The 16074-nt window shown below is 34.2% G+C and overlaps 2 protein-coding genes and 1 pseudogene across 2 annotated transcripts; 1 reads left to right on the top strand and 2 right to left on the bottom strand.

Annotated features, from left to right (window-relative positions):
* Positions 1-465: 465 nt before the first annotated feature.
* On the top strand, positions 466-2796 carry LOC146953435 (Pentatricopeptide repeat (PPR-like) superfamily protein). Its single transcript, XM_085709756.1, has one exon. It carries the CDS (start codon positions 483-485, stop codon positions 2298-2300), a length of 1818 nt encoding a protein of 605 aa, XP_085565882.1. The 5' UTR covers positions 466-482; the 3' UTR covers positions 2301-2796.
* Positions 2797-3437: 641 nt separating this feature from the next.
* Positions 3438-5473, bottom strand: LOC146953436 (CASP-like protein 1C1). Its single transcript, XM_085741455.1, has 3 exons — positions 5319-5473; positions 4258-4369; positions 3438-3910 (listed from the first exon to the last, which is right to left on the bottom strand). Exons 1-3 carry the CDS (start codon positions 5471-5473, stop codon positions 3695-3697), a joined length of 483 nt encoding a protein of 160 aa, XP_085597581.1. The 3' UTR covers positions 3438-3694.
* Positions 5474-7515: 2042 nt separating this feature from the next.
* On the bottom strand, positions 7516-8905 carry LOC146953437 (putative clathrin assembly protein At1g25240 pseudogene; annotated as a pseudogene).
* Positions 8906-16074: the final 7169 nt, after the last annotated feature.

Below are 16074 nucleotides of genomic sequence, written 5' to 3' on the forward strand. Positions count from 1 at the left end.
ATTGAATAAGATGAACAAGTCAACTTATTTTGATGTTGTCAACTTAAAAAGTTTATAAACGAAAAAACAAAAATGTTTTGAAGAAAAATAGATTTCAAATTTTTAATTTAACTTTTCTAAAGTGTAAAAGTGAAAAAATTAAGAAATGTTACTTTGACAAACCATGATTTTAACATCTTTAATACCCTCCCTAAAAAATATAAAGCCAAAATGGCTTACATAAGTTACATAACATCTTCAACAGTTAGATACATGGCTACTACAGAGTAACGTGGCTTACACATATAAGCCAAAAAAGCAAAAATGTCTTCGATTTTTCCATGCCACATGTCACTCTTCTAATGGCTATATTAACTCCACATAGTTGAGAGATATCCTTAGTTTGGATAGAACTATGATTATGTCTCAACCACAATTTTCATTCAACAACAACAAACATATTCTTCTTCACTTCCAAGAATTTGTAACTAACCAAACTTGTTATGGCCATTTCATGTTCTTCAGATTGGTCTCTAGCTTATACAAAATGTTACACAACAAGAACATTAAACTTGCATGCATTCATCATTCCCACGTGTCATTTCCCTTCTAATCCAAAGTTTTTCCATGCAAACTTCTCAGCTTCTTCTCACACCCCTATTTTAGAAGAAACTTCTTCCAACACCCCCTTGATCCATTTAGATGTTAACTTTTCTGACACTACAAAATATTCCAAGCCAGAGATTGATCAGAATTTGAATGATTTTCTATGTGGGTTGTTTGAGGATCCAAAGAAGCATGAACTAGCTTTTGATTATTATCAAAGACTCAAAGATAGACCAGAGTTTAGACCAATGAAATCAACGTTAAACCATGTCATAAGGTATTTGTTAAGATTCAAGAAATGGGAATTTTTTATATCAGTTTGTGAAGATTTTAAGGTTTATCATGTTTTACCTGATGCTGCTACTTGTTCTAAGTTGATTAGTTTTTGCATTAAGAATAGAAAATTCAAGATTGCTGAGACATTTCTTGATGCATTTAGTTCTGATAGTGAAATTGGTGTTTTGGCCTTTGGTTCTGCTTTTGGAAGTTACAATAAGCTTCATATGTTTAGGAAAACTGTTTTGGTTTTTGAGAAAATGAAATCAAGCAGTGTTGCTATGGATTCAAGATGCTATTTCCATGTTATGGAAGCTTATTTGAGACTTGATAACTGTGAGAGAGTTGTTGAATTGTTTAATGAGTTTGAAAGTAGAAAATTAAGTGACTCTGAAAGTTGTTTAGGTAAGATTTATGGTGTTCTATGTGAGTCGTTAGGGAAATCTAAAAGGGCTTTTGAAGCATTAGAGTACTTTAGAGTGATGAACAAGAAAGGGATTTCTGAGTACTCTATTTACTCTACATTGATATGTTCTTTCACGAGTTTGCGCAAGGTTGAGGTTGTTGAGGAACTTGTAAGAGAAGCTAAAAGCAAAACGACGATAAAGGATCCCGAGGTGTACTTGAAGATTGTGATAATGTATGTTGAAGAAGGTTTATTGGAGAAGACATTGGAAGTTGTTGAGGCAATGAAGGATGCCGATGTCAAGGTTTCGGATTGCATTTTATGTGCTATTATCAATGGTTTCAGCAAAAGAAGAGGGTTTTCGTCTACGGTTAAAATTTTCGAGAAGCTGATATTGAAAGGCTATGAACCCGGTCAAGTCACCTACGCTTCGATGATAAACGTGTATTGCCGCCTCGGACAAAATATCAAAGCAGAGAAAATTTTCGACGAGATGATGCAAAAGGGGTTTGATAAATGTGTTGTAGCTTATTCAAGCATGATTGTGATGTATGGAAGAACAGGTAGGTTGCGAAACGCAATGAAGTTGGTTGCTAAGATGAAAGAAAAAGGGTGCAAACCAAATGTATGGATTTACAATTCCTTGATTGACATGCATGGAAAAGAGAAGAACTTGAGACAGATTGAGAAATTGTGGAATGAAATGAAGAGAAGAAAAGTAGCACCTGATAAGATTACTTACACTAGCATCATTGGTGCTTATTGTAAAGCACAAGAGTTTGATAAATGTATTAAACTTTATAATGAGTATAGACTCAATAAGGGTGTGATTGATAAAGTGATGGCAGGTACAATGGTTGGTGTGTACTCAAAAGTCGGTATGGTTGATGAATTGGTGAAACTTTTACAAGACATGAAAATGGAAGGAACGAGGTTAGATCAGAGGTTGTATCAATCTGCATGGAATGCTTTTACAGAAGCTGGAATGCAGTTACAGGTAAAGTGGATGAAAGAGAGTTTCATTGTAACATAGTGTACTCTTTCAAGCCGAGGTGTTTTAAACTGAGTAGAGTAAAAAACTCAAATTGGCGATTGAAATTATAGGGCTGTATCAATGTAGTCCCTCACATTATCGATGTTTTAAAATGATTCTTGAAATTGCGAAATTTTAATCAAATTCATCCCTCTGTTGGTATTTATGAATGACATTAAGTTGGTAATATCGAGGATGAATTTTAAACTAAGTGAATCGTGTCAGGGATACGTTTGATAACGGATCCAAATAGGGACTGAACTTGATTAACAATTGCAATATTTGGAAGATTGATAATGTGGGAGCCTAGGTTGATACAGTCCTGCAATTTTCAGGGACAACTAGGCTATTTAATCCCTGTGAGTAATTTGATGCTTGTTTATGCTATCAAATTGAAGAAAAAAAGGAGAAAATATATCAGCAAATACATATGTATATAGATTTTGAGGCTAAAAAGCTCTTGTATGTAAAATTTAGCAATTTTCCTTTGTGATCATATTCATATGCTTTAATTGTTTCAATTGTGACTTCCACAACCCAAGTGAAAGGCCATTAGTAGTGGCAGAAGATGGATTTCATGGGGTTATAGACTTCTTAGACAAACATGAACTTAACCTTTGTTGTATGATTTTTTCATTGAATGCAGCATACTAGTATAGCATCCATTGCAGAAATTTATTTATTTTTCAAGAGAAATTTCAGGTGAGTACCAATTTCGTCAGTTATTACGGAAATTTTTAACTAAAAAATTGGCAGAATATGTTTTTTTTTTGTTAGCAAAACTTGTACTAAGAAGAGAATATAAAGAGTATTCCAACCCACATGCAGGAGCAACCACAAAAGGAAAGATATGCAACAAATTCCAAACTGAAATAGACCGAACGTTTATAATTTCTAAAGGATGATTGCTCAATCCTCCTGCTTAAACGACGTTTCTGGTCGTATATTTTGGCATATAGGGAGCGGATTGAGAAATCATCTTTCTAGAGATGCATTCCATAGGAACCACTCTTATGGAAACCAGAAAAAGCATAATGGAAATAGTGCAGCCCATTCTTATTATTTACCTGAATTAATGTCCGAAAATTGGATAACAAAATAACATTTGGACAAGTAAATATACTAATTTCATCATAATTAAAAACATAATTTATAGATTAAACAATCTTGACAAAGATAAATGAAAAGTTTAGTCCCACAAATCAAGCAATTCAACTAACAATTGAATAAAGTAAAGTCGTATTCGACACATGGCATACTCTTAAAAAACTTCTCCCCTCTCAAAAGAAATATACGTTTGCCATTCGCACGGGTCTAAGAGCTAGTGTATTAAACGAAGAACAAAATGAATGAAAAGCGAAGCAGGAAATGAATGAAAAGTAAAACCCTAAATATTAATCTGAATTAAATGCTTTCAGAATGCACCATAATAGCTGAGAGATGTAAAAGAGTGAGCCGGCCAAGCTAATTCCACAAGCTAAGAAGACTCGAGTGCAATAAACACCAAATATGCTTTTGCTACACAAAGGAGCATGAGGGTTCCCATTACATTCCATTGTTGCAACTGCTAATGCTGCTGCGCAACTTGCACTCAGGAACACTGTCAAAAGCTAATCAATAACAACATCAAACAATTAGAAATATGGGAGATCACAAGTTCTTATTCTATACTTTTAAATATTTTTTCACCTATGAAGCACGGAAACAGACACCGACACAATTAATAATTTGAGAAAATCACGTAATTCAATGTAATTATGTATCGGTGTCGCGTCGGTGTCGAACACGACACGTGTCTGCCACCAGAACACGCCTAATCCGAGGAGAGTCTGTGCTTCATAATTTTTCGCTTATATATATATATATATATATATATATATATATATATATATATATATATATATATATATATATATATATATATATATATATATATAGGAAGAGTGAGAGGTCTTACGAAATCCACAGCAACTGCAACTTGCCACAATTTACTTTTTTCTGGAAGACAATTTAGAAAAACGAGCAAAAGGGTGAAACCAGCAAGAACCAAATTTGCAATTATAAAGCACCTGCACCAAAATTTTCACCAAAAGTGAACCACATGAAATCTATGAAAGATGGAATTTATTTATTTTTAAGAAAGAAAATAAGAGAGACAGAAACAAAATGTGTAGCAATTCTTGTATTATTAATTTATTACCACTGTTTTCATAAGGAAAAACAATTAAAACAATATGTCTTTATCAACTGAGCTTATGTCACCGGACACAATCTGAGTCTTTTATTCGGCCTCATTCAATATTTTAGTTCATTCATTTCTAAATTCACTATTTTGATCGATCCTCTAATCTTTTAAAAATCTGACTTTTGTTTTATTCATACATACTAAATTTTTATGATGTTTTTTTTATAGAAAAATAACCAAGTTTCTAGTGATGACATCATCATCAACAAAATGACACTATACATTTGTGTGGATTTTCATGTCAACTACAAAAATATCCATTTACTCTTGATGTAGATCATAAAAACAACCAAGACACTATTTGTGTTGATTCTCACTTAACAATTCATGTCTTATGTCATCAATTCAGTTGTCACATGTATCTCACTTCTCGAAATGCAAACAGAGAAAAAATGTAAAACATTTTAAAAACTAAAAGACCAACTTTCACAAATTTTAAAAAAGAGGTCAAAATTATGAATAAGACTAAATATGGATATTCAAACTATATTTAAACCTAAAAATATGAAATGAATTTTAATTGTTCCATCTTCCACATATCCTATAATTTTGAATTTCATCCTATGGAGCTGGGATACAGATACGGATATCGGATACGACACATACACGTCGACACCGCTAATAATTTAAAAAAAATCACATAATTCAGTGTCATTATATGTATCTTATCAAACATGATACATGTACGACACTAGAACATATGTCTATTTCGAAAAGTGTCTGTTCTACATAATTTAAAATGTATTTAAATCTAAATTTGTTATTGCACTCACCAATAGGCTGGCATGTCATTAAACTCCACATGGACATAAGAATCCCTATAATATCCTCTTTGACGTGAAGTGAGCATCAAAGTAGCACCAGTGATGGCCAAGCCAGAAGCCACAAGCCTCAAAGCACGTGACCAAACACCACTACCATCTGCCATTATCTGTAATAAAAAAAAAATTGTCAATGAAATTCAAGAAGGATCATAGAAAAGGACACCATTGAAATAATATTCACAAGCATATTGTACAGTACTTCATTGATTTATTCATGAATAAATTGAAAACAACTCTTGCTAAATATTCCCTTGTAATTAACTGAAGTTTATTCTTTGATTAAATTAAGCAAAAAGAGTATATATTAGACTCAAGTTGTAATGATCATTTTTTTTAATCATTCGGTAAGGGTTGGATTAAAAAAAAACCCTAAAATAGTAGTGATTTAATATGATTAATAATAAAAAATATTGTCCCCGTGCATAGCTCAGTTGACAGGAACATGCATGATTAAATGAAGAGGTCAGGGGTTCAAACACCGGACACCGTCAAAAAAGAAAAAACCCTAAATTTTCAGATCTAAGAGGTCTCTGTGTTACTCTACCCAAAAATTTAAAGCAAAAATTCAAGAACATTCACAAAATTATTTGTATTTATCTATCTCCAATCGATCGAGCGGAACTCAAATTCTAAATTTCTAGATCCAAAGTTTTCTACCGATAAACTTTTTTGAATTAACAAAACAAACTGATTTCATAGAAAAAAAAAACATAAAATAAGAAGACAAACGTAAAGGTATATAACAGCAACAATATTATTTATAAATTATAAAAAAAAGAAAAAGTATAGCAGCAACGTTACATTGATTAAGAATTTATTAGAAAGAAAATAAAATACTAAACAATAAAACAAGAGGAATGAAACTCACACACACACACACACACACACACAACGTAGTCTAGCAACAACAACATCAACCAGGGAAGAAAACCTGAATCTGAAAAAACAAACCTCTTTGAAAAAGGTTGAATTAGGGTTACTGATTCCTTAAACAACAATATGGTTATCACCAAATTTCTTTCTTCTCATTTTTCATTCTCAAGGTAGATATTTATAGATTTTTAAGGTGTGCCATGGATATGGAAATGGAAATAACGTGTAAATAAAGGAGAAAATTGATTATTGAATCAATATTTACAATTGCAATTAATTTGATTGCCACCATTTTTTTCTCATGAAATTTTTTCCTTCCTTTTTAGTTAATTTCCTTTTTAATTTGGCTTAATAGTTTTCATTTTTCTTGTAGCGTATAACAACTGCAGGCAGCTTCTAAGAACATGGTACTTATGCTGCCTCTTTTCTATGGAAATATTTTGAACAATATTGTTTAATTGTCAAGACCTATTGATGCTGCTTTATTTGCTACATAAATAATGGGTTCAAACAAATTTAATCTATTGTTTCTTCCCGTATTCCTTCTACTAGCTAGTATACTTGTGTCGTGCAATTAGGCTATGCCCTGTAATTTTAATATCTAATCAATTTGCACACAATCAACTCAAGAACAATAACAAAAAGAAAATGTAACATATTTTTTTTTGACATATTCAACTAGGGTTGGCAAAGATGGCCGACCTGCCCGTTTAGACCTGACCCATTTAAATCTGCCAAAAACGGGACAAGAGAGGCCGAGTTAATTTACGTGTCCGAATCCAAAATTTCACTAATGTCTGCTTTATTGCGGGTTGACGGGTTGATAGGTCGGCCCGTCAAACAAAAAAAATGATTTTTAATGCATTTTTTAAATATTTTGTAAAAAATGTTTCTGTTATTTATAAAAATAAAATTGACAGCAAATAAATTTGTAGTAACACAAGCTTATGAGACAAATATAGATTACAATGAGTTATTTGGTTGCTTCACTTTAAATTATGTCTAACCCTGTGACAAAAAAAAAAATTATGTCTAACTCATTGATAAAAAATTTAAAACTGCAAGTTGATGAGTTGACGGACCGGCCCACTCCACCTTATTTTTTCAACGAGTTAGATGGGATGATCCAACTAAAAGCGGCGAGTTCAAAACTTCAATTCAGCCCACTAAAAATAGCGGGCTAAAAAACATATTTTGCCACCCCTACGTTCAACTTATTTGAAGTAATTCAAATTCAAATACACCAGAAGATAAAATGAAAGAATCAAACTAATTTGTGAACGAAATAAAAAATTGTCCTTTTCTCTTATTTCAAATCCAAATGAGTCGACACTATATATAAAATGTATATTACAACATAACAATTCTCACAAAATGAAAATAGAAAATAATGTAATCATCTTAATAATACTATAAACTAATTAGATCTGGAAGTTCATAACTTTGAACAGGATCATAAGGTACAATGCTATAAGATTCATCAACAAAAGGGTTATTAGTGTCAATAACGCATAAGGTAGTAGCATTAGGAACATGTTGCTGAACATCAACAATAACATCATCAAGAAATACCTCCCATTTATCCGTAATCACGGTAGTCTTCAAACCATTCTTTAATTCTTCATAATCATTTCTAACAACAATCTCTTTCTCTTCATCTTTATTCTTGATTCTCTTGAGTTCTTCAATTTCCTCTTCATTAATTCTTAAAATATTGGGACACTCCGATTTATTAAGAACACCAATTTCTCTACAAAAATCAAAGTACAAAGATAATTTATCACCTTGCAATTCAGCTTTTCTTATAATATCAAGACCAATACATGCTTCTTCTTTCCCACCAATATCACAAACCCTTAACAATACACGGTTAACCTCTTTGGAAAATTTACCATAAACTTCCAAAATTTCATCCATCACACAATCCATAGCTTCTAGAATAAGAACAATTCTCATATTCATTTCACTTTTAGGTTTTATTTGTAACAACATATCAATCAATTTTTGTAACTCCTCCAAATTCTTCAACTCTTCAATCAATGGAATTTCTTCACTTTCCTTTCCTTTTTTGTTTTGTAATTTATTTGCCTCCGCCCTCAAAATTACCGATCTTTGATCCAAATAAGTAAAGTAAGATCGAACAAAAGTGTTAAAAACCCATCCTTTTTTGGGACTTATATGTCCGTCGCTAAAATGTGATAAATCAAATGGTAACCTTCCCATTCTTTGAACCATTGGTAAATCAAAACTATAAACTCCATGAGTTAACATTAAACCTTTAAGTGCTACAACCCAACTACGTGTCCTTTGCATTCTCATTGAAAGTGCACATAAAAGTGGTCTAAGGTATAAAGGTGATGTTCTTAGCCATTGAAAAACTCTTTGAACATTCTTATAATCCATACATTGTTCATCATGGCTTGTTGCTTTAATAATAAGAGTTTCAATATCAGGATTTCTACATGGTCCATATGGTGATACCTTTGCAACCCAAATTCTGTATTTATCCTTTAGAACTCCCGATGCTCTTTTCCATAGCCTCATTCTTTTCATCTTTGTTTCTTTTAGGTCTTTTGAGATGTGTGTGAATTGTTTATGGTTTGGAATTATGTTAAAACTCTAACATAACAAAAGTCATGCATTCTTATGTGTTGTTTGTCTAATCATAATGAGTTGTAATTGTAATTAGGATGAGTTAGAAAAAGAAAAACAAGTTGTAATAGTTGCTTATATGATTTGTCTCATCATGTATTTTTAGTATTGATTTGTTGGATTTTTCATATTGAGGATATCGTCAAAGTTGTTATGACACGTTATAATTATAGGTCATAGACGCGTAATAGAATTTTGTCTCATATTTTTCATTATGTTGTAATGTGTATTTATACAATGCTATTGTCTTGGGCCTCAAGTATCTCTAATTTGGGCATCAAATATCTTTAACTTGGTCCTCAATTATCTCTTTTTTTGGTGGTGGCCGGGTTTTGAACCTCGGACCTTGCATATATTATGCATTGTCCATACTAACTGAGTCAAGCTCACGAGGACGTCCTCAATTATCTCTAAATAATATCTAATAATTTATACAATGAATATTTTATATTCTAATAATATCTAATAATTTATACAATGAATATTTTATATTCTAATACACCCACGTAGTCGAAACTGGAGGTTGTCGAATGTTGAGACTATCTCTGAAATCATCAAACAACTGCAGCGGAAGGCCATTGGTAAATATGTCAGCTATTTGATAACGGGACGGAACATGTAAGACCCGTTCTTGACCTTTAGCAACCTTGTCACGCACGAAGTGAATATCCATTTCAATATGTTTTGTGCGTTGATGTTGGATGGGATTTCCCGACAAACAAACAGCGCTGACATTGTCACAGTATACTAGAGTAGCTTTTGTGACTGGACACTGAAGTTCTAATAGTAAGTTTTAAAGCCAACATGATTCAGCAACAACATTAGCAACACCACGATACTCTGCTTCATCACTAAAACGGGATAATTGGTTGTCTTTTTGCTGACCAAGACACCAAATTATCCCCAAGATAGACACAATACCCAAAAGTAGATCTCCTAGTATCTGGACACCCTCCCCAGTCCGCATCAGTATAAGTGGTGAGTGTATTAACTAAGGAAGGAGAGATATGTAGGCCGTGGGTGGATGTACCCTTAATATACCTAATAATCCGTTTCAAGGCAGTCATGTGTATACAATGAATATTTTATATTTATACAATGAATATTTTATATTCTTATAACGCGTTTTTTTTTTGTCTTAGATTAAGTGGTAATCCACTGAAATTAAACTCACACACAACATTTTATTCATTTTTTTGTTGAAGGAAGACACGTTTTATTAAACTCACACACAACATTTTATTCATTTTTTTTTGTTGAAGGAAGACACGTTTTATTTTTATTTATTTATAATTACGTAGAGGAACATATTTTTGTTTGAATTCAATTCTTGCAAATTCAACACCCAAGAATCTTGGTGGATTGGGTATTCGAGCAGCTAGAGAAGCGAATACTAGTCTCCTTGGTAAGCTAGTTTGGGACATGGTTCAGTCTACAAATAAATTATGGGTGTCTCTCCTTTCTAACAAATACACAGGCGGCCACAACACCCTTCACGCCAGTGCCAACAGCAATAGCTCCCCAACCTGGTCTTCAATTATCTGTGCTAAAAATATTCTCAAAGATGGGTACACTTGGCGCATTGGTTCGGGCTCTTCATCCTTTTGGTTCAGCAATTGGAACTCTCTCGGCCCTATTGGTAACTATGTTCCTGTTATTGATATCCATGACCTTCATTTATCTGTTAAAGATGTTCTTTCCGCTTCTGGTAACCGCACTCAGGTTCTCTACACTAATCTCCCACCAGCTGTCGAGAATCACATCAAAAATATTCACATCCAGTTTAATGATAACATTGAGGATGCTTTAATTTGGTCCCAAAACAAAAATGGCACTTATTCTACAAAAAGCGGTTTCAAATGGCTTCTCACTCTCAGAGACCCGGCAGCTGATCCCATTCCTCATCCCTCTTGGTCTTGGATTTGGAAATTGAAGGTGTTGGAACAAAATGCGTTTAACAATGAACCTTAAAAGAGTTTTGATGATAACAAGGTATTAAAAATTGTAAATTGGACTAGCTAATATTTGTTCAAGTGTACAGGACCACAGTTAAAAAATTACATCATTAATTGGTTCTGAATGAGCAAATAAAGAGCATAAGAAAATGAAGCTTAGATGATTCTGAAGGCAATACGCTCCTGAAAGTAAAAGCGCTCCTGAAGTCAAGCTGCTCCTGAAGAAATAGTGCTCCTGAAGAATAGTGCTCCTGAAGACAAGAGGTCCAGAAGCCACATTATCAGAAGCTGAAGAAGCTGCACCATCAGAAGCTGCACCATCATTAACAGTCAAGTTCAGATTCTGAACCAGATGCTGCTGAAATGGCCATGCTCTCAAACAGACTTCAATATCTGGCCAAGAAGAACAGAAAGTTTCTCGCCAAAAGGGGTAACTCCAGAATCTCAAGGAAAGAAGATCAGAAGGGATGCTTCAACTGTAAGAAGCCGGGACACTTCATTGCTGAATGCCCTGATCTTCAAAGAGAAAAGTCAAAGGACAAGTCAAAGAGGTCTACATTCAAACCAAGCAAATTCAAGAAGCAGATTAAGCAGAGTTTAATGGCAACCTGGGATGATTTGGGTAGTGAATCTGGATCTGATAAAGAGGAAGCTGATGAAGATGCAAAGGTAGCTGTTGGGTTGGTAGCAACAGCAACTTCAGAAGTTGGATCAGATTCAGACTCAGAAGATGAAAACGAGGTATATTCCAAAATTCCCAGAGATGAACTTGTTGAGTCACTTAAAGAACTTCTTACACATTTTGAAGTAAGAACCAATGAGTTGAAGGATTTAAAAGAAAAATATGCTGATTTGGTACAACAGCAAAAATCAACTCTATTGGATCTGAAAGCTTCTGAACAAGGACTTAGGGGCTTTGACTTCATGTGTAAAACATATGAAGATCAGCTCAGGTTCTTATGTCAGAAGCTACAAGAAAAGTGTAATGAAAAATCTTTAAGTAATCATGAAATTGCTCTTGAAGATTTTATTATATCTGGCATTGACAGAAGCAGAGTAGCTTCTATGATTTATAGCATTTAGAAGAACAATGGCAGAGGAATTGGTTTTCCAGAAGTGAAACTTGAGAAAACCAACCTAAAATCTTGTTGTGAATGCATCAATGAAGGTCTGAAAACCTTTTTTGTACCAGAAGGGGCTGAGTTGGAAACTGTTGTTCAATCAGAACCTGAAGCTTCTAGTTCTAAGGCTAAGATTACTTCAAAGCCAAAGAACTCTAAGTCAAAGGCTATGATCAAATCTGATTCCAAGACTTCAAAGGTTAGGATACTGAAAAGATCAAAACCTATTCCTCAGAGTCTGGTGAAACCAAAATCTGAGGCTCTGAAATCTAAGTTTCAGAAGAAGACAGTTACTGCCTCTGAAGTACCAAAACCTAAGGTGATGGTTAATCAGAAGCAACCCAACTCACAGCACAAGGTACAAGAAGTGAAGAGTAAAGCCTTAAGCATTAACCTTCCAGGACCCATAGGACAATGGGTACCTAAATCTAAAAATGTCAATGATGCAGGTATGTCTAAGAGCAGTGCCAAAGCAAAGATCATGGTACCTAGACAGCGGTTGCTCAAGACACATGACAGGAGACAAGTCCATGTTCCTCAGCCTAACAATGAAAGAGGGAGGAAATGTGAAGTTTGGAGGAAACCAGACAGGCAAGATCATAGGTACAGGAACTATTGGTAACTCCTCTACCTCAATTAATAATGTATGGTTGGTAGATGGTCTTGAACATAACCTTTTGAGCATTAGTCAATTTTGTGATAATGGTTATGATGTGCTTTTTGAAAAACCCAATTGTACAGTAATCAACAAGGAAGACAAATCCATTGTGTTCAAGGGAAAGAGAGTTGACAATGTCTATAAAATCAATTTTTCTGAACTGGCTGATCAGAAGGTGATTTGCCTACTATCAGTGAATGATAAGAAATGGATGTGGCACAGAAGGTTGGGACATGCTAACTGGAGGTTAATCTCTAAGCTTAGTAAGTTACAACTTGTGAAAGGGCTACCAGACATTGATTATCATTCAGATGCACTCTGTGGTGCATGTCAGAGAGGGAAAATTGTGAAATCATCTTTTAAAACCAAAGACATTGTTTCAACCTCAAGACCTTTAGAATTACTCCATATTGATTTATTTGGACCAGTGAGTACTGCATCCTTATATGGAAGTAAATATGGATTAGTCATTGTTGATGATTACAGCAGATGGACTTGGGTGAAATTCATAAAGAGTAAAGATGTTGTGTGTGATGTATTCAGTAGCTTCTGCACTCAAATTCAATCTGAAAAAGAATCAAAAATTTTGAAAGTCAGAAGTGATCATGGTGGAGAATTTGAAAATGAGCCATTTGAAGCTTTTTGTGAAAAACATGGAATTTTCCATGAATTCTCTTCTCCTAGAACACCACAACAAAATGGGGTTGTAGAGAGAAATAATAGAACTTTACAAGAAATGGCCAGAACCATGATTCATGAAAACAATTTACCAAAACATTTTTGGGCAGAAGCAGTGAATACGGCATGCTATGTTCAAAACAGGATCTATATCAGACCTATTTTGGAGAAAACAGCATATGAACTCTTTAAAGGAAGAAAACCCAATATCTCTTACTTTCATCAATTTGGATGTACATGTTACATTCTGAACAACAAGCTCTACCTAAAGAAATTTGATGCCAAGGCCCAAAGAGGAATCTTCTTAGGTTACTCTGAAAGGTCAAAGGCATACAGAGTGTATAATTCAGAAACACTCTGTGTTGAAGAATCTATGCACGTTAAATTTGATGACAAAGAGCTTGAAGATAAAACTTCAAAGTAAGGTGAAAGTTTTGCAGAAATACAGGTTCCTGAAGTTACTCCAGAACCTGATCAGATAGCTGAGTCTGAAGACAGTCCAGAAGCTGAACCCACATCGGAAGCACAAGATGAAGCTGCTTCTGATGAAGCACAAGATGGCTCACATCAAGAAGATCCTCCCAGAAACACATTCAAGCACAAGTCTTCACATCCTGAGGAGCTAATCATTGGAAACAAAGATAGTCCAAGAAGAACAAGATCACATTTCAGACAAGTAGAGTCAATGATTGGACTAATCTCAATGATTGAACCTACAACAGTTGATGAAGCACTTTCAGATGATGGATGGATCCTAGCTATGCAAGAAGAGTTGAATCAATTTCAAAGAAATGATGTGTGGGATCTGGTACCCAAACCTCAGCACAAGAACATTATTGGAACAAAATGGGTATTCAGAAACAAGCTGAATGAGCAAGGTGAAGTAACAAGAAACAAAGCCAGGCTTGTTGCACAAGGGTTTAGTCAACAAGAAGGCATTGATTACACTGAAACGTTTGCTCCAGTTGCAAGATTGGAAGCAATCAGGTTACTTCTTTCCAATGCAGTTAATCATGGCATAATATTATATCAAATGGATGTCAAGAGTGCATTTCTAAATGGTGTCATAGAAGAAGAAGTGTATGTCAAGCAACCTCCTAGATTTGATGATATTAAACATCCTGACCATGTTTTTAAACTGAAGAAATCACTATATGGCTTGAAACAAGCTCCCAGAGCTTGGTATGATAGACTAAGTAATTTCTTAATCAAGAATGATTTTAAAAGAGGACAGGTTGATACTACACTCTTCAGAAGGACCCTTGGGAAAGATATTCTTGTTGTGCAAATATATGTTGATGATATAATATTTGGTTATACTAATGCATCTCTTTGCAAGGAATTTTCTGAGTTAATGCAGGATGAATTTGAAATGAGCATGATGGGAGAGCTGAAGTTCTTCCTTGGCATTCAAATCAATCAATGCAAAGATGGAGTCTATGTTCATCAATCAAAGTACACAAAGGAGCTTCTGAAGAAGTTCAAACTTGAAGATTGTAAAGTGATGAACACTCCAATGCACCCTACGTGCACCTTAAGCAAAGAAGATGAAAGAGCTAAAGTAGATCAGAAGCTGTATAGAGGTATGATTGGTTCTTTGTTATACCTTACTGCATCTAGACCAGATATTTTATTCAGTGTATGCTTGTGTGCAAGATTCCAATCAGATCCTAGAGAATCTCATATGACTGCTGTCAAGAGAATCTTCAGGTATTTGAAAGGAACAACTAATCTTGGACTCCTTTATAGGAAATCCTTAGATTATAAGCTAATTGGATTCTGTGATGCTGATTATGCTGGTGATAGGATTGAAAGAAAGTCAACCAGTGGCAATTGTCAATTTCTGGGTGATAATCTTATATCCTGGGCTAGCAAAAGACAAACAACTATTGTTATGTCTACAGCAGAAGCAGAATACATTTCAGCTGCAAGTTGTTGTACACAACTACTTTGGATGAAACATCAGTTGGAAGACTATCAGATAACTGCTAACAGTATTCCCATTTATTGTGATAATACTGCTGCTATTTGTTTGTCTAAAAATCCAATTTTGCATTCTAGAGCTAAGCACATTGAGATCAAACACCATTTTATCAGAGATTATGTTCAAAAAGGAATTTTAGATATACAATTCATTGATACTGAAAATCAATGGGCTGATATATTTACTAAGCCTTTAACTGTTGAAAGATATGATTTTATAAAGAAAAATTTGAACATGCACTACGTGTCTGATTAGATGTTTGCTTGCTCCTGAATAGAATTTTAGGTTCTGAAGTTAGTTCAGAAGCAGTAGTCCATCAGAAGCTCTTTATTGAGGTTCTGAGGAAAACTCGCTTCTGATGATGACGTCAGCATCTGAAGTCCAGAAGCTGGATTTATTGCTTTCAAATAGTTGAATTAGTGGAAACGTTGGGAGTTACTTTTTAAAAGTAACTTCTGGCCCACTAACTTGGTAGTTACTGTGTGAACTTCTTACGTGGCCTGTATGTGTTGGTGTATAACTAAAAGGGCAATGATGATTTAATAGCTTTGAAAGTACTTTTCACGCGCCCCCAATTTTGTCATTAATGTTATGTTTGTTTGTCTCTTTTGAATTGCAATCGTTTTACTTTTAACACTTTTTCAATTCACACACTACTCACTCACAACAAACACATTTTGCTCTCAAACCTCTTGCGAAGTAAGCGCAAAAACCTTAGAACCCTAAATTCTCTAAATCTTCTTCAATCATCATCAAATGACATCATCAAGCTCGCAACGATAAG

Source organism: Medicago sativa, chromosome 1, assembly GCF_051527215.1.
Source record: "Medicago sativa cultivar Bolivia chromosome 1, Bolivia_mono, whole genome shotgun sequence".
In the NCBI taxonomy this organism is placed as follows: domain Eukaryota; kingdom Viridiplantae; phylum Streptophyta; class Magnoliopsida; order Fabales; family Fabaceae; genus Medicago; species Medicago sativa.